Here is a 24,405-nt window from a genome sequence, read left to right as displayed (position 1 = left end):
ACCCTCAGCCCATTCATTCCTACCAGTGGAGAAATGAGAATTATTGGCCCAACCCCTGGCCCATCTCCACCCAGACCAGCCACCTTTTTTAGCCCTATCTGCCTGATTTTACAATTCCCTGCAAGCCCTCCAGCTCTGTTTTTATTTGCCCCAGGCTGAATTCCTCCCTGATTAGCACTGCTTACATCTTTTTACCTCTCTGTAACCCTCTTCTTCTGCCTTCCAATCCAAAGTTCCCTCTACCTTTCTTGAGAGTCCTCCCCAGATTCCTCTCTGCTACGTACCCACACACCCTTTTCCAGAGGGTTCAGTGTCTCTGCTTAGGGCTCCAGCTAACCTTCGGGTCCCTCTCTAATTCCTCACGCCTTTGTACTGTTTGTACTCTTTTCCTTTAGCTTCTGAGCCCTTTTCCCAAGCAGTTTTCCTAGACGCCAAGTTCCTCCAAGGGGCCCACAAAACTTTCTAAATGATTCCTTAGAGGACTGAAGACTGTTTAACTTACTTTTAAGATAGCAGTGGGCAGGGGAAGTTTGGGGACAGAAGTCGGATAGTCAAGGCCTGAGAAATAAAGATAAGAGGGGGTCCCCCTCCCCCAGGAGACAAAAGAGAAGGTGGCTGGAGAAAGGGAAGTGGCTTTAGGCAGCATTAGAATGATGCTACCAGTTCTGTCAACATACTTAGGACAGTAGCTCGGGCCTGCGCCACACACACACACACACACACCCCACACACACACTCCCCACCTCAGCTGGACCAGGAGATTTTGATCACCACCTTTCTGACCCATCCCCCAGTGCCCTGGGCAGGCATGGCCACGCCCACAGTGCCCCAAGCTGCCTGCCTTGCTGTGACTCACTTCCTCTGTAAGGGCTGCTGAGGTGGCCTGAGGCAGAGGACACCATCAGCCTTCAAGCTGGGATTTAAGTATCTGGGCAGGCTTCTAGGACAGCAAAAGACATGGACCCCAGCTGAGGAAAGTCTGGGTGGCTTGTGCAATGCAGAAGCCTGTTTGGGTAAAGGACTAGAGCATGGCTACTACCTGAGCAGAGGAACTCAGGTGCCAGGAGCTCTGGGGAGAAACAGTTTCATAAAAAGAGAAAAATACCCAGGAGGAATTTCTATGCATTCAGAAAGCATGCAGTGCGAGATTTTGCAGAAAAGCAATATGGAGTTGGAGTTGAAACCTTATTCATGAGTCAATAGCTGAGGCTGTATTTTTTACTGCCTGTCCCCTATATCCTCCACTAAGACAGACCCCAAATCAGCTCTGCCCTCATCCAAGTAATGAAGAAAGCACAGGAGAAGTTAGGAGACCTGGATCTGGTTCACTCCGCTTCCTGAGTCAGTAATAAGAGGGTGGCAGACCAGTCATCTTCAAGAACCCCTCCTACTCTGAAATTCTAAAATTTAGAGCACGGGGGTGAAAGGTGATTAGTAAATTGGAAAACAACCTCAATCTGGCCCTGGAGTTGAACAAAACAAAACGCCAGGACAAAAGGAGTGAGATTCCACCAAGTTTCAGTGAAGCAGCTGTAAACGCATTTTATATTCTCCCTCCTCACGCTCCTGGACCAGAATTACTCTTCTGCGTGTGGTTGCAGTTCAGCCTGCAGCCTTCCAACTCCGCGTTCGGCCCTGCTGATCTGTCAGGAATCCCTCACAGAAGTTCAGACTAAGAAAATAAGATCCCTCTCTCTCTCTCCCTTCATTTTCCTCTAAACCTGCTTGGAACGTGTGCCCAGAATGGACTCCGAAGGGCAGAGAAGGCCAAAGGCATGGAACTGGGGCTGCGAAGACACTCTATTGGGGTAACCCAGCCTAGGAAGTCTCCTGCAAGTGTCTTGAGGTCTCGGGGGCGAGGGTGGGGGGGTGAGAAGGTGTCTCCTTGGGGCTCTTCTGCTGACCATGCCCGCCCGCCAACTCCACCTAAAACCTGACGTCCTCCAGAGACTGCAATTTAGAACAAGTGCGCCAAAGGAGCCCGGGGACATCTGTGGGTGGAGCCAGAGCCTTGAAGACCTCAAGTGGCCACTAGGGGGCTCTCGGCTCTCGGTGGCTTCTAATGCCCTCCTGTGGCCAGATTGAAGATTGGCAAGATACAAGTTGCAGAAGAGAGCCAAGACTGGACTCCATAGGGAGACAAGTTAACAGTAACAGTTATCATCATAAAATAACATTATATCAATATTTATTGTTACATATAAGTTAACATTTTGAAATGTGGACCTGCTAGTCTGTGCAGAGCACCTCTCTAAATGGTTGCCTGGGTGGCTCAGTTGGTTAACCATTTGCTTTTGGCTCAGGTCATGATTCTGGATCCTGGGTCCTGGGTTCAAGCCCCACATCGGACTCCCCGCTTGGAGGGGAGCCTGTCTTTCTCTCTCCCACTCCCTCTGCTTGTGTTCCTTCTATCGCTGTGTCTCTCTCTGTCAAAAAAATAAATAAAAATCTCTTAAAAAATAAAAAAATAAAGTGCTCTACATGTATTAATTTATTTAATTCTCACAATAGCTTATAATATAAACACTATTATTACCTCTGCTTTGAAGATGAGGAAGTTGAGCACAGAAAGGGATAACTGGGTGGCTCAATCGGTTAAGTATCTGCCTTTGGCTCAGGTCATGGTCCCAGGGTCCTGGGATCCAGCCCCACATCAGACTCTTCCTACTCAGTGGGGAGTCAGCTTTGCCCTCTGCTGCTCCCCCTGCTTGTTCTCTCTCTCTCTGTCTGATAGATAAATAAAATATAAAATAATATATAAAATATATAATATATAAAATATATTTAAAATTTTTTTTAAGAAGAAGAAGAAAAAGAAGAAAGAAAAGTTGAGATAATTGCTAGGGTAACATAACAAACCAGAATTCTGAGTTAAAGAAGTCTGGCTCCAGAATCTTTGCTTTTAATCACCATGCTGAAACTGAGTCCCATCTTCCAAGTTGCCAGGTAAATTACAGGATGCTCAGTTAAATCACAATTTCAGATAAACAACAAATGATTGCTATCCTAAGTATATCCCATGAAAAAGTTGGGTCATACTTAATACCAACAAATTATTTGTTGTTTACCTGAAATTCTAATTTAACTGGGTGTCCTGTATTTTTATTTATTAAATCTAGCAGACTTATTTTCAAAGGCATTTTTCTCTGCCAAATGCAGTCACATATATTACATAATTCAATCCTCCCAGGAAGGCTATTCTCAGGTACCCAGGATGCCCTCTCCACACACTTCAGCCTCTTCAGCCTCTTCCAACAGTCCCATTTTTTCTCAGGTAAAGAAACAGACCCAGAGACCTGAAATGACTAGCTGGGATTACAGAACAGAAAAAGCTGCAGAGCTGGGCCTTGAACCCACATTCTCACGGCAAAAATTGGTGGATGTTTTCCACTTTAACAGGACACAAAGTGAGAAGCAGTGACTGCCACCCAGGAAATTCCCCTTCATGCATTCTGAGGTCTGGTCTGCTCTGTGGAAGAGAGGCAGATCTCTCCTCAGGGATGTGAGAGAACCAACAAGGTCCTTCCTTGGCGGGGAGAGGGGCAGAGGAGTAGGAACAGCCCTCCAGCTTCTGTGCCCAGTCCCCACCCAATCTCTCTAGGGAAGCAGGAAGGAGACAGCTTCTAGGTCCCAGGGAGCTGGCTGTGGGGATCAAGTGACTGCCTGCTCAGGGGCTCCCCAGGCTCCCCAGGGCTGTTCAGCTGCTACTCTGTGCACCGACAGCCCCAAGCTCAGCTGCTGCGGTTGCGTCGCAGCCAAAAGGCACCAGAAGGAATCTAAGACACAGGAACCCAGGGAGCCTCTCCCACCTCCCGGTCGCCTTTTGGGACCATGATGCTTCTGTCCACAGGGAACACCCTTTGCATTTTTCTCTCGTGACTCTGCCGATCTGCTCCCACTCTCAAATACCTGCTCTCTTTCTTCCCCACAGATCCAAACAGTCCCCCTGCCCTTCCCACCCAGGCTGGCTGGCTCTGATAAGGTAATAGGGAGTTTGGGGGTTAGGACCCCCTCTGGGTGTGTGGGCTGGGGTGTCCCGCTGGTATGTGCCCCAACAGGTTTTTCTCTATCAGCCTCTAAATCAGCCTGGAGCCTGTCTGACCTGTCCCCCCAGGGAGCTGGGGCCAGAGGCAGAGCCAGGTCAGAAGCTGGACTCAAAGACTAGGCTTCTGTAGTCCCACCTGGCCCCACGGGGAAAGCCACGCACAAAGCCCCTTGTGTCCCGCTGAGCTGCCCAAAGGCTGAGAAGAATTCTCTCCAGGGGCTGAGGCCCGGCTCCTGGGAGGAAAGATGCTTGGTAGGGAGGGGTTTGCCTGTGGGACCAGGTACGGCCTGGTCCTCTCCCACATTTGGGAGGGGTCGGGGGTGGGAGGCGACAGCTGGGCGGGGCTTCTAGAGAGGTCATCTGACTGGCTGCCCAGCCCAGGCTGCTCACGCCCCCTCTCCTCTAGCAGACCACACAGAAGCTGGTGCCCACACCAGCAGCTGCCAGGCTGTGACAGCGGTCGCCTCGCCCCCAAACACCTCTGGGTAAGCGTTGGCCCTGGGCCCTCCTGGGGGAAGGGAGGTGGGAAAGCTTGTGGATCCCTCGGGAGAGGGAGAAAGGAGTTTTCTTTTTCTAAGGTGAGGACTTGCTCCCTTGTCTAGGCACCCATGCACCCAAAAGAACACGTACATCAGCCCCGGAGTCCCACCTGCTGAGCTGAAGGTCACTGTCAGAGACTCCGAGGGGGAAAGGCCAGCAACAGGTAGGAAGCCTGGTGGGCAGGGGGACAGGAGCTTACTTACTCCTGGGCCGGGCCTGAAGGCGGGTGGGTGTTTTCGGAGTTATTATCTCCCACCCCACACGCTTCATCCAGCCACATCACCTCACCTCCCCTGCACTGCCTCAGGAATCCCTAGCCAGACCACCAGAAGGAAGGGACGTGGATCTCAGAAGGGGGTCATCCCTCTGAGATGAAAGTTTGGAAACCTTGGGACCCACCCTGGAGTCAGGGAGGGTTTGTTTGGTGCTTATTCTAGCAGCATTCGTGATCAATCCTTGCTTCCTGAAGGAGGGGTGAGAGGTAGGGAAGATGGGGACTTCCATTTACCCCTCCATTTGGGCTCCCAAACCTGCCAAGCTGGTTGATGTTTGTTTTCTTTCTGCAACATGGGAAAGGAACAGCATGGGAGGTGGGCGTCAGGGGTCTGGGGTCATAAAGAGGCCCAAAGGGCCAGGAAATTCTCTATAATTCACTCCTGTTTCCCTCCTTGGGACAGCCAGTCATACCATGTCTGTAACCAGAGGGAAGACAAGATCATCCCTGACCCAGGAGATCCTCAGCCACTTGGGCCTGGCCAGCAAGGTAGGGACTGTGATCATCAGAATCATTGTTACTATATCAACTCCAGGGCTGTGAGAGAATGGGGGATGGGAAAAGGGAGAGCGGGCCCTGAGACCAGGCCAAGGGCCCTGCTGAGGCACTGGGGCAGGCGTGTGCAGACATGTGATGCTCCCCCCAACCCCCCACCCCTCATGCTCTTAGACTGCAGCTTGGGGAACCCTGGGCACCCTCAGGACCTTCTTGAGCTTCAGCGTGGACAAGGACGTGCAAAGACTGCTGAGGGCCATTGCAGGCCAAGGTGAGCCCTTTTCCCTCCGCCCCTGGGGATCCACCTTTTAGAAACCAGTCTGCAGACCAAGAAGGAAGGAGGAAGTGACGTTGTTCAGTAAATGTTTGTGGAATGCCTTAATTCTTGTATGTCAAGTACCATGGTAGGTATGTCATTCCCATTCTCAGGACACCCTTGTGAGGTAAGTCTTATTTCCATTTTACAGGTGAGGAAACAGGCTTGGTGAGACAAAGAGGCTGGCCCAAGGTCACACAGCTCATAATGGCAGGGCTGGGGTTCTAATCTAATCTATGATCACCAAGCCATTTCTCCCCCAACACACCAGGCCAACTTCACCTAATTTTGGGTCAGGTTCACATGCCATTTTGGCATCTTATTTGGGTCTTCTTTTTTAATTCTTTTTTTTTTTTTTTTCTTTTGAGAGAGAGAGAGAGCACGCTCAGGAACAGTGAGGGGAGGGACAGAGGGAGAGAATCTTAAGCAGACTTCTACTGAGCACAGAGCCCATGACCCTGAGACTGTGACCTGAGCTGAAATCAAGAGTTCCAGCTGAGACCTCCAGGCAGCCCTGCATCTTCTTTTGAGGCCAAATGGAAGTGGAGGTGTTGCAACCCCCGCTGTTCACAGCCCTTTCCTGGATCGCCTTCTCTCCTTCTCCGGAGGCTTCAAGTCTGGGAGGAAGGGGATCCCTGCCCTGTATAGACTCTGTCGGCTTCTGCCCAGCTGATAGCCCAGCCCTCATCTCTGTTCAGGTGTGGACCGCAGTGCCATCGTGGGCGTACTGACCAACAGGAGCAGAGAGCAAAGGCAGCTCATCTCTCGAGCCTTCCAGGAGCGCACCCAACAGGTGAGGCCACTGGCTTCCCAGGAGCAGCAGACTGGGGTGAGCAGCCCCCTAGAAGACGTGGAGTACAGCCAACGGCAGCCCGCCAGATCTCCCCAGAGATCCCCACACATCCGGGGCCCTCCCCACGGTTTCCACTCCTCTGCTATGGGGACCATTCATTGTAGGACCTACGGAAGTCCCTGCAGGCAGCACTCTCTGGCAGCCTCGAGAGGATTGTGATGGCTTTGCTGCAGCCTGCTGCCCAGTTCGATGCCCAGGAATTGAGGACGGCCTTGAAGGTACCAGGAGTGGAAGCTCGCTAGCCATCTAGGAAGTGAGGACACTATTGAGGGGAGGAAAGGGTTGACCAACTTGCCTTTGCCTGCTCCAGAAGGTCGACTTGGCAGTGGTCCCCTTTACACAGCCCACACTGACCGGTGGTCAGCCTCTGCTCTCTACCATCCTCATGGCATGGCCCAGTGTCAAAGTGGCCTCCCAATTTCTTGTAGAGCTCTGGTTCTCCTGAGGATGTGGCTGTGGAAATTCTTGCCACCCGAAGCCCAGCCCAGCTGCAGGAGTGCCTGATGGTCTACAAACATAGTAAGAGCACATGAGGAGGGGGGAAAGGGATGGCAGGACAGCCCCTGCTCTCCGGCCCTCCCTACAGGCAAGCCTTCTGGGAACCTGTCTGCCCCAGTGCTATTCCCTTGGGGTCTCTCCCCCCACCCACCCTCGCCAGTGTTCAGTCTCCCCACGGGCAAGAGGCAGATGTGATCATTAAAGAAAGAGAAGCAATGATTAGCCATCTTAGTCGGGGGCTCAGGGGCAGATTCCAAGGTAATGACAACGTTGGGCACTGTGACAGTCCTGAGGGTACCCATGTCATCTTCTCAGCCCCTTCCTGATTTTGCCCTCACACCACATCCCAGGCTGAATGGAACCTTGCTGCATCCCGGGGGGAGGGTGGGGGACCTGCTCTCTAAGTTATCGGTGCTCCCCCTCAGGCCCCTGCTTGACTGCCACATGCCTCAGCCACTAATTGCTGACTGGCCTTCTCTCCTCCGCATCTGAACACCCCCCTCCTTTTTTTCTTTCCCCAGTTTTCCTTTGTGTCCATTCTCAGCCTGTTTGAATCTATCTCCTACCTCTCACTTCTTGCTTCTGGTTCTCTTTTCCTTCTTCTTTTTCTTTCACTTCTTCACGTCCTTCCACATCGCTTCTCCTTGCCTCCAGTGAGGGGGCCAGGCCCTAGCCATCTGGCCTCACAATGGAGGTGTCCCTGTCCCTGCTGACTGCCTGCCTACCACTCAAATAACAAAGGCCTCCTTCCCCAAGCAGGTTGTCCCTCCTTGATGCATGACCCTACAGCACATGCGTTACTCGTGGCTTCGGGCTGTTTTCAGGGTGGCCATGATGGTGCTTCTGCCTTCCATACTGGGAACTGGCAGCCATCAAGCTAGCCCCAGCTGGAGATGGCAGTGTAGGCAGTGGGCTGGGCATATGACAGGGAATAGCTACACTGGGAAAAATCAGGAGACTTCAGAGAGCTCCTAACCCTACCCCAGATTTCCAGGTGGAGGCTGAGGAGGACATCAAATCTGAGACCAGTGGCATCTTGCAGGAACTGCTCCTGGCCCTGGCCAAGGTGAGGAGGACTGGCCTGCAGGGGACCGAGGGGGCTGCGGGGGAGTGGGCGGCATTGCTCAGGTATAATTAGCAAGAGAAGGTTTTGAGGGGAGAAGTGTGGTTGGTTTGGGTTGGTTGTCCTGGAGGTAAAAAGCTCCCCCTCAGAGAGTCCTCCTGAGAGAGTTTCTTCTAGGGGGGTCGCAAGAGCTACTCTGGAATCATCGACTATAACCTGGTGGAACAGGATGTCCAGGTGAGCGGGGGCGAGGAGCTTGCCTGGCCGTGCACGTAAGACACCCTCCTCCAGTGGCTCCTAGAGCCAGGGACAGGTGTACCTCCTTGTCCTGCAAACCTCTCTTTGCTTTGGGGAAGGAGTCCTCAGGGACAGGTGAGGACATGAAGTGTCAATTAGTGACCATCTGAAGCCCGTTCACTTACTTAGCCTCTGATTCCTGAACTCACAGGAAGTGAGCTCCTCAACTGACACAGTCTCCTCTCAGGGGCATCTGGGTGGGGGAACCCTCCTCAGACCTTCCCTTGGAGATTATTTAATTCATTGAGTGCCAGGATTTCCCCACATTGGGGAATTGAGCTGTGAGGGCAGAGTCCCTCTCTTAGCCCTATTCCTTTTTTGTTTGTCTGTTTTAACCATAAATAGAAGCAATAGCTTCACAGGTCCCATTAAGCTTTTCCACTCTGAATCCCATTTCCACCCCCATGATGATGGATTCTGGAAACATCACAACCGTGGCTCCCTTACCCCCAACCAATGATCCCGGTTTACTCCTCCCTCCCAGGCATTAAAGCAGGCTGAAGGGCCCAGCACAGAGGCCACATGGGTCCTAATCTTCACCCAGCGAAATCCTGAACACCTCGTCCGAGGTACACACAAGACTTCTTGTCTTCCCACCTTACTGTAATGATGAGTTTGGGCCAAGGGTTTATCCTTCACTGTGATTATCAATCTCCGCTCCCATTTATCTTTCTAACTACCTCCCACACCTACCACAAGTGTTCGATCAGTACCAGCAGTGTACTGGGCATGAGCTAGAGAAGACCGTCCACCACCTCTTCCACGGAGATGCTCAGGCGGCCCTGCTCAGCCTAGGTAGGGCCTGCTGAGCACATGCGGGGTAGGGCTCTTGCCTGGCTTGGAAGCCAGCTCTCTACATCTGTCCCTTTCTGCTTCCAGTCTCGGTGATCAGGAACACACCGCTGTACTTTGCTGATAAACTTCATCAAGCCCTCCAGGTGAGAGGGAGGTTTCTTTTCCCTCCCCTTGGAACAAAAACTGGGGGGAGACATCTTCTGGGCAAGAGAGAGGAAGTTTCACGCTGTTGGTCATGTAACAACCTTCTATTTAGCTTATAAACATAGAGCAGCTCTCTTTTTCTAGGCTTGCTAACTGTCTTGTGAAGAAGAGAGGCAGGTGTGGACTGTGGTTAAAGCTAAATGAGTTTGACTCAAAAGGGCACTGATGCCAAAATTTGGGCCTAATTGATGGCTAGGTGGCCAGCTATAGGTATGAATTTGCTCTGGAGGACAGCACCATGTCCAATTTCAGTTGTCACCAGAGTAATGATGGTGACAATGCTAGCAAGAATTATGACAAGAGCCAGCATTTCTTGGCTGCTCGTTATGTCCCAGGGCCTATGCTGGGCTTGTTATACACATTCCAATTAATAGATGAAAAAACTGAGGTACAGAGGTTAAGTTCTTTGCCCAAGGTCATATACAACTAATAAATAATATAGGCCTCCTATAAAACATATAATGGCTATTATAACATGATATGTTATTTATGCTGGGATTTAAAAATAATTAAAAACCACACACACATAATGGTCCTATAGGACATTGAACTGCCATGTGTCAACTCCTGGTCTGTACCATAGGTGTTGGTCTATACTGTAAACTATACCATTAGAGTCCTAGCACCCAGGACCACCTTCCTCCACAATAGTTGGGCTTTGTCCCATATTATCCACACTTAAATTGGTGACGTTGGTTTTAAGTAATTTCATACACAGAATCTAGTCATTCTACTCATTGGGCGAAGGCTCGTATTAGTGCAACTGTCCCCCAACATCTATAAATAAAAAAACTCATCCAAATTGTAAAGATAAAAGTAGTTATCCTTTTGGTAGATGGCATAGCTTCTTGTGTACTGAGTGAGAAATCACCATGCCTTATTGGCAATTATTCAAAAGATAGTACATATATGTATGTATTTTATCATCAATGGAGATTTCCATTTTGACAGTAGAAAAATATTTTACTTCCCCAATAATGTCTGTACTGTTACACCAAGCCAACACTAAGACTGGTTTGAAGAGTTGTGGTTATCTGTCTAAATTCCTGTCATCAACGAACTTATATCCCAGCAGTAAGTGATCATAATATATTTGGATTGTAGGACCCACGCTCTTGGCTATAAATGCCAGGTTTATCCTAGAAGTAGGAGTCAAAAAATAATATAGGCCTATTTTTCTGAAAACTTTTTTTAAAAAGGAAAAACTCCATCATATGCTTCTGTTTTTTCCTCTCATGAGAAATATGTGGAAATAAACGTTGTTACAAATATTTATTCAGAAAAATGACCTTCAGTGAAAGCCGGTCTAGGAAAATTTGGACCAGTCTGAACCAGAGAATGAATGCTTGTTAAAAGGTCCCAGGGAAGTATAAGATGCCAAGTACGTTCTCAAGGAACAAGGCAAGAATTACGTTTAATGTAGGTTTGCTAGAAAGGGTACTTATGCATCAGTAAGAATATTCAGTTAATGAGGACATTGCCCCAACTCTACGACTTTGAAGTAATAAGAGTTGGAAGAAGGGAAAGAATGGAATATTGGGGAGCCATCAATAATCTTTATCATAATCAAAATTGATAATACATGAAATTTAAGATAAAGCAGACATCAACACAGACAATGAGGTAATGAGTCCAAGTGAAATACAGCATCCTGTTGTTACTTCCTCATTTTCCCTTTTTTTTTTTTTTAATGGGAATTTATGATCTGTGTAGATGGCAGAAGTGTGGGTATCAGGCAGTTCTGGGAAGGGTCTCGTGAGTCAAGTAACAGGAAACGCTGGGAAAGAAGCTATTAGGAAATTGTGACAGTGCCAGCACCCAGCCCATGACATAAATAGGATTTTTGCAACCAACGTTTTTATTTAGAAATCTCTCATGATAACTAACACATTTATTATGATCCGTTATCATTCATGATTTGATCTAATCAATTATAATTCATGATTTATAATTATAATTCACATATTATACCTCTATTATTTCTAAGCCAAACCCTGCATTACCTTCTTTAACCAAAAGGCAGGAGGCTTGGTGCAGGTTTAGGAGGAAGACAGTGATGTTGGACGCCAGGGGTCAAACCAGGAGAAACTGGTATATACAGATGGGGCTGTGGGGTGGCCCTGATAGGTCAGGCTCAGAACCGTAAGTCACATGACCCTGCACCCTCTCAGAGCTCCATCAGCTCAGTGTGGGGATAGGCTGGGTAAATCATCCCTGGACATTCACTAACTTGGAGGTTAAAAACTTCCTGGCTTTCATGCTGGAAGTCTTTATAGGTAGCAAGTTTCTCCTTTCCTTTTTGTGAGTAGCTGACTTTGGAGCCGCCCACCACTGAGATCTGGAGGAATGAGGCTCTAAGCTACTGGCATGGCTGGGAAAGACACGAGGCCAGAGGGAGAGCTACCCCAACTGCTCCCACAGAGACCGGTCTTTCCCACTGAATCACCTTCCATGAGGGTGGATAAGGATAAATTTTCCTCTTACATAAAGTACACTTCTCTTTTGCCAGGACTCACACCTCACTTCCCCTTTCTAGAGTAATTTACCACGCTGTCCTGTCTCCACTCTGTGAGAATCTAACTACCTACCACCCTCTCCCCCTTCTGTTTCTCCCTCTACCAGAACCTCAAGCCCAATTACCAAGTCCTGATGCGTATCCTTATCTCTCGAAGTGAGACTGACCTTCTAAGCATCCGAGCTGAGTTCAAAAAGAAATTTGGCAAGTCCCTCTACTCTTCTCTCCAGGTGAGACTTGGCTAGTTCTTAACCAAGAGCCCCAGAGCTTCACCCCTCACCTCCACTCTGCCCTCCGTGCACACCACCTAGCATATTCATGCCCTGGAGAATTCATGAGTCTTTGGTTAATTTCATACACAACTCTTGACATCAGACAGTTGTGGACCAGCACAATGGAGGAAACAGAATGCCTGGGCCATGGTGGTAGTGGGATCTAACACTTGACTCTCTTTTCTGCAGGAGGCAGTGAAAGGGGACTGCCGGTCAGCACTGCTAGCCCTGTGCAGGGCCGAAGACCTCTGAGGCCTCCCTGGGCTCCTGCCCTCCCTACCACGCCATGACATCCAAGGATCTGAGAGCCCTGTGTTTGGCTGAGCCTGCAGGAAATCGGCTGGACCTCCAAATAGGATAACCCTCACTGAGCACCACATGCTCCAGTTTCTTATTGAGGCTAGAATCTGAAGTTTCTTTTGAATCCCTTAGTTTCCTCATCTCAAAGTGATCCCTGCACCAGGGTACCCCATCTCTGTCTTGGGTATAGACAGCTCTTTGATGGTTTCTTCCCTACTCATCCTTCCCACATCTAGGCCAGAAGATCTCACTGATTTCTTGAATTCTTTTGGCAAACTTCACTGTTGTTTGTGTTCCCTGATTGAAGTTTGGGTGGAGCAGGACATGGGCTGGGAGGAGACCTTGAAGCTGGAGGTGCCTTTGATATGCACTTGGATATTCCACAGGGATCTGTTTGAGGCTCTAGGGCTGCAATAAGTGCCCCCCTCAAAGTTCCCCCCACCCCTCAATTATTCTCTCTTCCCCAGGAAATTTCAGGCAAAGTAACTGAGAAACAGGAGCCAGAATAAGGTCAGAAATAGAGGTAGCAAAGGACCATCTGATCAATCTGCCCTCCCCTGCCTGGGAAGTCTTAGGTTAGCAGGGAGCACAACCCCCAAACTGCATCTGTCCAAAGCAGGGACTTGGAAACTCACCTCCCAAACCAGATTACCATTTCGAAGACCTACCAAAAACTAGTCAAAAGAGACAGAAAAGAAAAGAAGCAGGCTTTGGTTCCCCCTGCTGGCCCTATTAGGAATGACAAGCAAAGCCACCCTGTGGGCCTATAAAACCTCCCCCACCTTTTTGCATTCCTTCATTGCGTCAAATACTTAACCCCAAGAGCCACGGGGCAAGGCAAACAATAGATCTCAGGAACGAAGTTTTATTTCCAAACCCCTAGGAAAGCATTACAAATAATGGAGATAGAAACCCAAACCAAACCCTGAAACAACTGGAGACAGGCCAGCAGGATCGGCAGGAGGGCCTGGTCGGGGGAGGTGCATTCTAGACAGGGACCTCGCCCTGGGGCCCGAGTCCGTCTGTGGGTGTGACTGTTCTGGGAAAGGGGAGCTGGCAACCAGAAATCCTCACTCCACCAACCCCAGTGTTGCCCTGGATGACTGGGAGGCAGAGAAGGCAGCAGCACAGGAGGGCAAGATGTTACCGAGTCTGACCTTGGCATTGACCACCTGCTTGGATCCCCCACAGTCCATAAATAAATTACCCTGCATATCCCAGGGGTGGAGCTAGGGGAAGCAAGCAGCACAGCCATGGCCTCCGAGAAAGAGGCAGGGCAGCCCCAGCACGGGGCAAAGCTACAGGAGGACACAGTCTGACTCTTGTTTGGGCCTCTGTCGACGCTCCCCGACTGGGCGACCAGACGTGGCTCCTCTCCCCTGTATGGGATTTAACAGTGGGTCACTTGTCAGCCCAGAAGAGCACAAGGACAGAGGTTCTAGAAGATCCTGGGGGCAGGATCAAGAGGGGCAGTGGGGAGAGAGAAGATAGGACCCTGTGGGGAGGAACCCCTTAAAGAGACAAGTGCAGGATTTGCAAGGACAAGTGTTGGCACTGCGGGAAGGAGCAGAGTGGGGTTAGGGCCTTTGGGGGCAGCTGCTCACCTGTGGTGAGGCTCGCACTGGCACGGGCAGCACAGCTGCTTGCTGCTGGTACTCCTCTTGCTGAAGCTGCTGGGCCAGCTCCAAGTCGCTAAGACCCAGTGTGCCCTGTGGCTGCTGCTGCAGGGACAAGGCGATCAGGTAGTCCTAGAAAGAGGCGGAGAGAACAGGAGCAGTGAGGTGGCCGTGACTTGGGGGACGTTCAGCCTGGCTTTAGGTTTCCAAACCCATCTTGCTTCTCCTTCACATTCACCAGCTCCCTCTCCAGAGCAAGACCCACAGCCAAGTACATCATCTGTGGGGACTGAGAACACACTGCTCCAAGTGCGGAGGTGGTCCGGAGGTGACTGTAGGGGGCACGGGTATCGTGGGTCGTGACATCTACAGGAGGAATCACATCTTACTCACCTCCAGCAAAGAGCTCGTGAGCAGACTAGCTCTCCACGCCCCTTCCCAAAGAGCCCACACACCTGGTCTACCTGGCGCTGCTTTTCGGGGGAGCCCCTGCAACCCTCTGCTCCAGGCCCCCTGCCGAGGGAGTGACTCAGGTGGAAGTCAGAGTCGCAGAAGCAGCTGTCTCCGTCGACGTTGTGCAGGCTCTCCCACACCACCTCCTCCTCCTGCAGAAAGCCCTGGTCGGTGACCAGTAGGTACAAGTGACTCTGCAGAGAAGAGGACAAACTCGTTGGCGGGAGAGCCGACCCAGAGGCACTTTACTACCAGCAATCAGCTGAGATGCAAAGACTATTTGACTCGTCTGGTGTGCTAGTTAGAGTTTGTCGCTGTGAGCACACATATCCTTCACATGTGTGGCTGTGGGGAGAAGGCCCAGATGTCTGCGCATGTGCCATCGGCTTGGGGGGGGCGGTGCTTGGAGTGTGGCAGTCCTGTGGTCCAAGCGTGAGTCCTGGGTGCTGGGGTCCCACACAAGATGCTGCTGTCTACCCTACTTCCAGTGGCTCTCTGGGCTGTCCTGATGGCTCTGAGGAGAAATCCTTTGCGAGCCAAAGACCTCTCCCTCTTCCATGTACTTCCATTCCTTTCTGGGGAGAGGACTTGACTTTGCTGTCCTGTCGAGGGCAGGCTGATTTCTTAGGGCTTGCTGTGGCCAGTGAGAAGGTAGCAGAAACGACACGTGTCATCTCCAGACAGAAGCGTTAAAAGCGGGTGCACGGTGTCCCTCCCCCTCTCTTCCCTCCCATATTCCAGATTAAGGCTGTTTTGTCAGCCTGGGTCCCAGAGCAAAGACAATGTGGGACAGAATGGCAGCCAATCCACAATGGCCATCCAGCATGAAGAATAACTTTGGCTGTGATAAAGCACATGGATTTGGGGGGTGATTTGTCACCTGAACTTAATCCACCCTATCCTGTCTGACACACTGACCTGGAAGAAGAAACCACGAGGCAGTGACAGCACTCCACCCCCACCCCCACCTCCAAAGCCTCATCACCTTGTGCTTAGTCATGGTGCTGAAGTGGTTGTTTCGGAAAAAGACGCCAAGTTCACCCTCCTTGGCAGCTGCTGTTAGCTCACACAGTCCGTGGTAGGTCAGCTGTGCTGCAGTGGTCTCCAGGAACTGCTCCGCAATCAGGCCTGTCGGAAGGGCATAAGGTTGGGGGACGAGGGACTTGGCTTCAATCCAAAGTCCCCAGTAGGAAGAAGGATCACCCAGAGAGTCCCCGTCAGAGCTCTGTGGATAGTCCCACTTTCTGAAATCCCTTAAAAATACAGCCTGGCTGTATTCATTCATTCAACAAATAGTTACTGAGCGACCACCTTGTGCTAGGTCCTGAACGCAATAGCCAATTCCCCAAACTCTCTCTCTTCCTTTTTTTTTTTTTAGATTTTATTTATTTGTTTGGCAGAGAGAGAGAAAACACACAAACAGGGGGAGTGGGAGAGGGAAAAGCAGGCTTCCTGCTGTGCGGGACTCAATCCCAGAATCCTGGGATCCTTACCTGAGCTGAAAGGAGATATCTAACCACTGACCACCCAGGCGCCCCTCCCAAACTCTCTCTCATGGGGTTTCCATTCTAGGGGGATGCGGTGGGGGGAGACAGATGAAAAACAATAAACGTAGGCAGCCATCATTCCCTCCACCTAAGACCCACAGAAGAGAGAGCAGGACCGTCACCTTCTGTCACAAGGTTGGTGTCTCTAGAGTGCTTGCAGGTAATGATCTTCTCCACCAGCTGGTTGTAACTCAGTTTCCCAACTGCGCTCACAGCCTCAGGACTCTGCACCGGCGGTGGCATGGGGTGGTACCAAAACAACAAAGATCTTTTTAGGAAGGAAATGAAGCCCGCCCACAGGATTGCAACCCTACAACCAAAGGTTCCTGAAACTCCATTTCTGAAGAAGTGACCTACTTGCATACGCTTTGCCTGTATTTGAATGTTCACCCTCCCCCCAAAAGGTTAAAATTCAAGGAATTCTGCACTGGGTCCAGCCTCTGAAGCCTATTCCATTCCCAAGCCAATCTAACCCCTAACTCCCTAACACCCACTCTGTAAAATTTTGCTTGTCTATCTCGCGTTGAGCTGGATGCGAGTCTCATTTGAGCCATCCCACCCTCACCTGCGGGTCAACAAGCCAGCCATGGTACAGAGGTATGCCCAGGAGGTCAAAGATGCTGCACTCAGGAGTGTACTCAAAGTCAGAGACCCCTGTGAATCGCACGTTGACATCCAGACCCGTGGCCAGTTTAGGCAACACTGTCATTGCATCGTCCACGTTCTGGGGTTAGAAAAGAAAATGATGCCTATATCACACCAACACGTTATATACACCTTCAGCTTCCACAGTCTTATATGCCAGTTATATCCCAATAAAGCTGGGGGGGGCGGAATAAAATGATGGCTACTCTAGCCTCCCCTGTCCTGACTCCTAGCTCCACAAATAAAAAAATTAATCCTGTTGCTTCTTTTCCCTGGTTCTCTTACAGGCCATGCCTTTCCTCCCTTGCCTCAACCCTTCTTTATCTTATACAAGGGAACATACTTTCTGGGACAGAGATATACACTCCTCCTCCTGCAGAAAGAAATCAAAGTTAAGGGGCCTTCTTGAGAAGCAAAAGAAAGGCTTCTCTTTGTAGCCTACATGTCCCCTTACAAACCTGCAAATTCCTGTGCCCCGAGACCTTTGCCTCACCTGCTGAAAATTAAGCTGAAGTCCCTCTGACTTCTCCTGGGGCTTGATGGACAGGAGGCAGTCTCCTACAAGATAGGATCCCTCATCAGCTTTCCCCAATTGTCCCCAAAGCTGCTTCCTCTTCTCCTGGAGAACGGTCATGGACCACAGACTTTCAGAGCTGGAAAGAGCCTTAGAATCTAATCCAGACCTTTCACTTCTCAGAGGAAGAAGTAGACGGACGAAGGTCGCATCGAAATCTCAGGGCAGAAGTAGGGTTACAATCCCCGACTCCCGACGCGTTGAATTTTGCTTTTTATGCCCCAGCCTTGCACAGAAGCCCTGTAGACCTTCTCCCTCCTTGCCACATCAGAGCCCCAAATGGGAAGTCCCTCAATATTCTGGATTTCTTGCTGAGTGGAAAGGGTAAGCTCTTGAACCTTCTGTGTAATTCCTCTCCAAGGCCCAGTCACTCACCAAGATGGGCCATGAGTTCATCTGACGTGATCACTTCCTTCTGAGGGGGCAGCTTCACCTGGAGGCAGAAGTGGTGACCAAAGGGTTAGGCATGTGTGCATTTTCCTTCACAGATCACTGGAGGAGAAACACATGGAAGGACAGGGGGAAGGGGAGGGCGTGGTGGAAAAGAAGGCTTGCAACTGCGGTGAGGGAATGAATGTGAAGGGTTGCGAGATATTCCCATTTGCGAGACAGTAGAAGATTTGAGAGTAGGACAGAGAATTGTTTTGTTTTGTCTTGTTTTTATGAATATCTCATCTCACTTGTTCAAGATAGAGAAATACAGAGAATAATCTGGAAAGTTTTGCCTGGTCTGAGAACAGCAGAATGATCAAGGAGGTGGGTCACAGAAGAGGACTTTCCTCAGCAATTTCTGAGCCCCCATCCAAACTCTCTCTTACCTTCCACTGAAGAAAGAGGATGTTCATGATGGCAAGGAGAGGGCAAGGGCCGTTAGTGCTCTGCATGATGATAGGTGTCCGTTCCCCCTTCCAGGGGATCCACTTTACACAGTAGAAATCCAGCTCAGGCTGTCGGGCCCTGAGGGGTAGGGGGAGCTCCTGGGGCCTGGAGCAGGCCCCCACTGTTTCTACCTCGGGCTGTATCCCATGGGCCAGCTCCAGTTGGCTTGAACTCATATCAGGTGGAGGGGACTCAAGGTTATCCTGGCCCTGGGCCAGCAGTGAAGCTTGGCCTACAGGCTCCTGTTCTTCAGCTGCCCCATTAGCATCTCCGGCATCCTTGTCCTGGGGCCGCTCCTCTGGTTGTGAGAGGACCTCTTGGTTTTCAGAGCTGACTGCTTCTGGAATCTTGGCCTCACCAGAGTCTGGAAGCTCAGCTTGATGGTGTTCCATGGTCAGAAGAGGTCAGTTGAGGGGCACCAAAGGACTTTCCTGCTCTCAGGGAGTTGCCTAATGTAGGCTTGGTATGGAAAAAAGAGACCGATCCAATAAGAAGGCAATCATTGGGCTGGAAAGCAAATGAACCCAGAAAAGTCTTGTTAAAGGACTATAGTATGGAAGGCTAGATAGCACCTACATAGTCACTCCTGGTTACAGGGACTGCATGTCTTTCTTAGCTGGGTGAACAGAAGGCCCCCAGACTGACCTCCCCTCACCTCTCACAGGCTGTGACCACATGGGACTGACGAGGGTACAGGGCTTTCAGGTTGGGAGGAAGGATTCTGGTGGGATTGAAGTCATTGGGTGGAGTCAGCTTCCCTGAAATGATAAGGACAAGGAATGGAAAAAAGATGGAGAGGAAGGGGAAAATAAAGGAGAAAGACAGAAAGAAAAAAAGAGAAAGAAATGTTAAAACTGTACAGTCGATCCTTGAACAACAGGGGTTTGAACCACGCAGGTTCACTCTACATGGATTTTTTTTTTCAGTAAATATATGAAATGTTTTCTTTTGTAAATGTAAATGTATTTTCCTTCCAATTTTCTTTTTTTTTCTTGTTGAAGTATAGTTGACATACAATTTACATTAGTTTCAGGTGTATTCCTTATGATTTTCTTTTTTTTTTTAAGATTTTATTTATTTATTTGACAGAGATCACAAGTAGGCAGAGAGGCAGGCAGAGAGAGAGAGGAGGAAGCAGGCTTCCTGCTAAGCAGAGAGCCCGACCTGAGCTGAAGGCAGAGGCTTTAACCCACTGAGCCACCAAGGCGCCCCTGATTTTCTTAATAACATTTTCTTTTCTCTAGCTTACTTTATTGGAAGAATATATTGGAAGAATATATATGATACGTCTAACACACAAAATGTGTATCAATTGACTGTCTGTGTTTTTGGTAAGGCTTCCAGTCAACAGTAGGTGATTAGTTCAGTTTGGGGGAGTCAAAATTTATACATGGATTTTCAACTGTATGAATGGTTAGCGTCCCTAACCCCTGTGCTGTTCAAGGGTTAGCTGTACAAATGGTTATTAATTCAGTGGTCTTTAGCTCACCCTGTAACAGGCATCATCTACCATCTTAGCCACGATGGTAGTCATTCCATCTACCCTACACCAAACCACACCCTCCAAGCTGTTCAGGGGCCATCCGGAGCTCAAACAGGTATCCTTAGGGTTCCCTTTTCTCCACTCTACCCCAAGGATGAAAAGATTAACAGTCACTGAGTGCTCAGGGTGAAGAGCGGAGATACAGACAGACAAGACAGACAGTATCATGCCCCCAAAGATGAAACACCAATGAGAAAGAAGTCTTTCTCCTCTCAGGTCTCTAGTCAACTTTACACAATCCCAAACCACAGCAAAAAGGTTTTGGGAGGGACTTCCTGTGGGCCCAAGAGGGGAAATGTAGGCCATGGGGACCTGGGTCAGAGACTGGCTCTGGTAAATAACTTCAGCACAAAAACCAGTCCCCCAACAAATTCTGTCAGTAAACTTTCCACATCTGGAGTTGAGGCAACAACTTCTCTTCAGTTCCTCTCTGCTCCCCAAATCACCTAAACCCAGAGATACTCTCTTGCCCACTCTTTATATGGAATGTGACAGTGCTGATTACTGATTTACATAAGAAATATTTGCTCACAGGGGTGCCTGGGTGGCTCAGTTGGTTGGGCTGCCCACTCTTTTTTTTTTTTTTAAGATTTTATTTATTTATTTGTCAGAGAGAGAGAGAGATAGAGAGCACAAGCCGGCAGAGCGGCAGGCAGAGGCGGAGAGAGAAGCAGGGTCTCCACTGGGCAAGGAGCCTGATGTGGGACTTGATCCCAGGATGCTACGATCATGACCTGAGCCAAAGGCAGCAGCTTAACCAAATGAGCCACCCAGGTGTCCCTGGGCTGCCCACTCTTGATGGTGGACTTGACTTCGGCTCAGGTCACGATCTCAGGGTTGTGAGATCGAGCCTGTGTGTGTCTGTGTTGGGCTCCGTGCTCAGTGGGGAGTCTGCTTGGGGATTCTCTCTCTCCCTCTCCCTCTGCCCCTTCTCTCCACTCGAGTTCTCTCTCTCTAAAATAAATAAGAAAACCTTAAAAAAAAAAAAGTTATAGAAATACTCCCTCGTGATGAGCACTGGGTGATGTATGGAAGTGCTGAACTGCTATACTACACAGCTGAAATTAATATAACACTATATGTTAACTAACCGGAATCAAAATAAAAACTAAAAAAAAAAAAAAAAAGTAAATACTCCCTCTACAGTCATCTCCCTACCTCTCCATATGTTCTTTCTGTCTAGTCCCACCTAGGTCATCTTAGATGTAACCCTGGACCTGTTTAACCTGCTCTCTATCAGCACTAAGCATCGAGTCCAGCACAGACATTTAATTAAGGCTGTGGATAACAAACAGTAACAAGCCATAAACCCTGTCCCCTGGAAAACATCCTCCGTCAACCTCCTAGCTCCCCTCCCTGCCTTACTCGGGGTGAGAAAAGAGGAGAAATTAGATGTTAGAAATCTTGTCTTTTCCCCAGCTCCCTACTAACCTGATACTATGCTTCCTTCTTATAAAGTGGCAGGAATACAGGACTAGGTTAAGGCCTGGGAGGTGAAGTTGAAAGACAGAAAAGTTGGGGTGTCCGGGGGACTCAGTCAGTTGGGCGTTTGCCTTCGGCTCTGGTCATGATCTCAGGGTCCTGGGATCGGGCTCCCTGCTCAGTGGGGAGTCTGCTTCTCCCTCTCCCTCTGCCCCTCCTCCTGATTGTGCTCTTGCTCTCTCTCTCTCTCTCTCTCTCTCTCACTGTCAATAAATAAATAAAATCTTTAAGGAAAAAGAAAGAAAAGTTACCAAAAGAAGGCTGGTAGCCCAAATTGACCCTCTTTTTGCTTCAAATATAATTTATGCTAGCTGCATCTCATTTATATGTTGTTCACTTAGAATCAGACTAGCAAAAATTGCCTGCACACCTTACACTTTTTTTTCACTCTCTCACCTCCCTTTCCCCTCCCCTCCCAAATGACAGTTAGGCTGAGCCTTCAAGCAGAGCCTGAGAAAGTTAAAAGAGCTTGGAGAAAAGCAGCATTCATTTCTTATCTTTTCTGTCCAATGCTAGAAATGATCAATAATTAAGTGGGGGTTAGGCGGCTAGCTGGTGAGGGGGTGAGTCAAAAGAAACCAGGGGCTAGAAACCAGAGGGAGTTGGGTGTCAGAGAAACTGGGCAAAGCCCAGTGGGCTAAGTTTTAAGAGATGGAATGGAGGATTTCCACTCTACAAGGTGCACTCCTGGTGGGGTGGGCACGAGTGTGTCAGAGCAGGAAAGGATGAGGGGGAGGGCACTCAAACAAATCAGGATTTCATTACTTTCCTCTTCTTTTCTTAAGTCCCACGCATTCTCTCCTGCCCGAATTATCCTCTGAAGGTGGGCGAGGGAGTTAAAATAGCCCTCGCCCCTCCCTCGCAGGGGCAGTAAATAGCCAAAAGTTGGAAGAAGCATAGAAAATGGGCAGGTACTTCAATAACACACGCACACCCCCACGAACTTTCCCACTGCAATCTCCTTCTCAGTATGACCCAAATCTTCATGCAACTCCTGGTTTAAAATTTTGCCCCCAAATAAGTCCATCACCTCTACCATGCCCTGTCTATTTGCTTGCAAGCGACAGAGGGAAGTTTTCATTAAACGAAGGAAATGAAGGGACCAAGCTAGTCCCTTTTACATATCCCTCCTGCCTTAGCTCCTCTTAAAATCCAGACTTGTAGGCACCAAAAAAGTGGTGGGACATTCCATGACACCTCCCCAGAGCTGCAGAGGAAAAGGAGAACCGGGTGGGAGGTGGGGGGGAGGGGTGGCATAAAGTAAATTGTTAAAACAAAGTTTTTACCTTAAAGAAGTGGGTGCTGTTCCTGGATAGAGCAAGAGGGTCCAGTTGTGGCAATTCGATGAGGAAGGTGGCCCCAAGGAGGGGTGCTTCCACAGTCCCAGCTGCCTTCCAAGCTGTCAAGGCCAGAGCTTATCCAGGTCTACACAGGTTTATGAGCGGCTGTCCCGGCTTGGTGGTGGCCACTTCCGGACTCACGCCCACGACTGGGGTCACCAGAGGTGGGTGCGGGCAGGCAGAAGGGCAGCCCAGGTGCTCCCAGGTCGCTCAGAGCGTCTTCGGGATTCCTGAGTTGCGTGCGGAGTCTAGGGCGTGCGCTCCAGGCCCTGACTACAAGCTGATTTTCAAAGGAAGTTTGTGGTTTTTCTTTTTTATGTCTCTCTCTCTTTTTTTTCCCATTGGGACAAAGAAAAATTAGTCAAGGACAAGCTCCCTGGAGGAGCAGGGGCCCGCCCAGCCCTGGAGAATTTCCATCAGGGTTTTCTGACCTGGTCAGCAGCTTGGTGATCGGCAGTGAGGGAGAGAGAAACAACGAGAGAAAAACAACAGACCCTTTCTCTTCCCTCCGCCTGCCGCTGGAAGGGACGGTGCGCTTGTGCCTCTCTGGTGAGAATAGGGAAGAGCAAGTGCCCTTGCTGAGCGTGGGGAGGAGCAGGGCTGGACAGCAGCGGCTGGGCGGATTTGCGCTTTTTCGGTGGCTATGGCAAGCTTTTGCTCTGGATCCACAGAAGCAGGGCCAAAGAGCATGATATTTACATATTTACCCATTTAAAGTTTTTTAAAAAATCCTGCTACTTTCCAAGCCCTTACTGTATCTTCCTCCTCCTTTTCTTCTTCTCCTTCTCCTTCTTCTTCCTCCTCCTCCTCCTCCTCCTCCTCCCCTTCTTCTTCTTCTTCTCCTCCTCCTCCGCCTCCCCCCCTCCTCCTCCTCCCCCTCCTCCTCCCCCCCCCTCCTCCTCCTTCTTCTTTTCTTCTTCTTCTTCTTTTGTCTAGAAATGGATCTGGTCAGGCAGAACTGCCCCTTGTGGTGCAGAAACTTTGGAAGACTCCTCAGGCTCTGGGAAGAGAGGCAGCAGGGGGAGAACTAGCTGAACAAGCAGGAGATCCAAAACCCCTGTGCTCTGGTCCTTGTTCCCACCAGCACAGGCCTGCTTTCCATCTGTCACCTCCTTTCAATTCTTGGGGCAGGAGGCGGGGAGCCAGAAAAGCTGGCAGTGAGAAATAAAGGGATGGATCAATAAGAGAGGGGGCATTTAATGATGACAGCACACTTCTTTGCTCTACTCTGCACTACCGTGGCGCTGGAAGCTGGCAGTTAAGGGAGGTTGGAACCCAGCTCTACATTCTGAAGGGCCCTCCTAACTTGACTTACAGGGCTGCGGCAGGATGAAACTTCAAGCAACTCTGAAGGCTGAAAGGGCAGTTTGAGCAAAAAAAACCCAGGTTACAACGGTCTGGGAAAAGGAAAAGACATTTGCCGAGGCTGTAGACAAACAGGCTACTGAGTTGTGAAGGAAGTAGCAGCAGGAATTGGCCAGAGACCATAGGTATTAAGTAAAGAAGAGGAGTCAAAGATTATTCTAATGTTTTTATAACACAGCAGAAAATTGGCGGCAATGGGTCAGTAAGGTAAAAGAGAGAATTCGAGAAAGGAAGACTAAGAACTGTTTCTGCATTTTGTGATTTAAGATGCCAACCAGATGCTCGATGTACTATATGGAAAGATGCTATACTTAACCTAACTCGAGAGTGAAAGTTCAGATGCCACAAACACAGGTTACTGTGACACATATATATTTCTCTGTCAAATGAGTAATCTCGAAAAATTCTCCTTCCCTCCATTCTTGGCGCCTTTTCGAAACTTCTGGACTACGTTTCCCAGGACGCCCTGCGCCACGCCCCACTTCGCGCCTCTG

At 49.6% G+C, this 24,405-nt stretch overlaps 2 protein-coding genes across 8 annotated transcripts; one reads left to right on the top strand and one right to left on the bottom strand.

Moving 5' to 3' along the window:
- Positions 1-4,457: 4,457 nt before the first annotated feature.
- Positions 4,458-13,350, top strand: ANXA9 (annexin A9). 2 transcript variants are annotated; one of them, XM_080802991.1, is made up of 14 exons: positions 4,458-4,530; positions 4,648-4,748; positions 5,263-5,348; positions 5,529-5,625; positions 6,369-6,463; positions 6,628-6,741; positions 6,952-7,042; positions 8,008-8,087; positions 8,262-8,321; positions 8,866-8,950; positions 9,081-9,176; positions 9,261-9,319; positions 12,003-12,125; positions 12,357-13,350. In XM_080802991.1, the coding sequence occupies exons 3-14, from the start codon at positions 5,274-5,276 to the stop codon at positions 12,417-12,419; spliced, it is 1,038 nt and encodes a 345-aa protein (XP_080659117.1). In that variant the 5' UTR covers positions 4,458-4,530; positions 4,648-4,748; positions 5,263-5,273; the 3' UTR covers positions 12,420-13,350. The 2 variants fall into 2 exon arrangements, with proteins under 2 accessions (XP_080659117.1, XP_080659118.1); XM_080802992.1 differs by lacking the exon at positions 6,628-6,741 and having other exon boundaries at positions 4,463-4,530.
- Positions 13,314-23,368, bottom strand: MINDY1 (MINDY lysine 48 deubiquitinase 1). 6 transcript variants are annotated; one of them, XM_080802984.1, is made up of 11 exons: positions 22,493-23,368; positions 18,837-18,939; positions 18,121-18,640; positions 17,678-17,735; positions 17,222-17,286; positions 16,649-16,807; positions 16,206-16,308; positions 15,522-15,664; positions 14,539-14,730; positions 14,072-14,215; positions 13,314-13,846 (listed from the first exon to the last, which is right to left on the bottom strand). In XM_080802984.1, exons 3-11 carry the CDS (start codon positions 18,571-18,573, stop codon positions 13,766-13,768), a joined length of 1,398 nt encoding a protein of 465 aa, XP_080659110.1. In that variant the 5' UTR covers positions 18,574-18,640; positions 18,837-18,939; positions 22,493-23,368; the 3' UTR covers positions 13,314-13,765. The 6 variants fall into 6 exon arrangements, with proteins under 6 accessions (XP_080659110.1, XP_080659109.1, XP_080659111.1 ...); XM_080802983.1 differs by having other exon boundaries at positions 18,121-18,688; positions 22,493-23,358; XM_080802985.1 differs by having other exon boundaries at positions 18,121-18,688; positions 18,827-18,939; positions 22,493-23,066.
- Between the last annotated feature and the right edge of the window lie 1,037 nt (positions 23,369-24,405).

This window comes from Martes martes (genome assembly GCF_963455335.1).
Source record: "Martes martes genome assembly, chromosome: 4".
NCBI lineage: Eukaryota > Metazoa > Chordata > Mammalia > Carnivora > Mustelidae > Martes > Martes martes.
The sequence above is the reverse complement of the archived record's forward strand: the minus strand, read 5'-3'. Positions and strand labels throughout refer to the sequence as shown.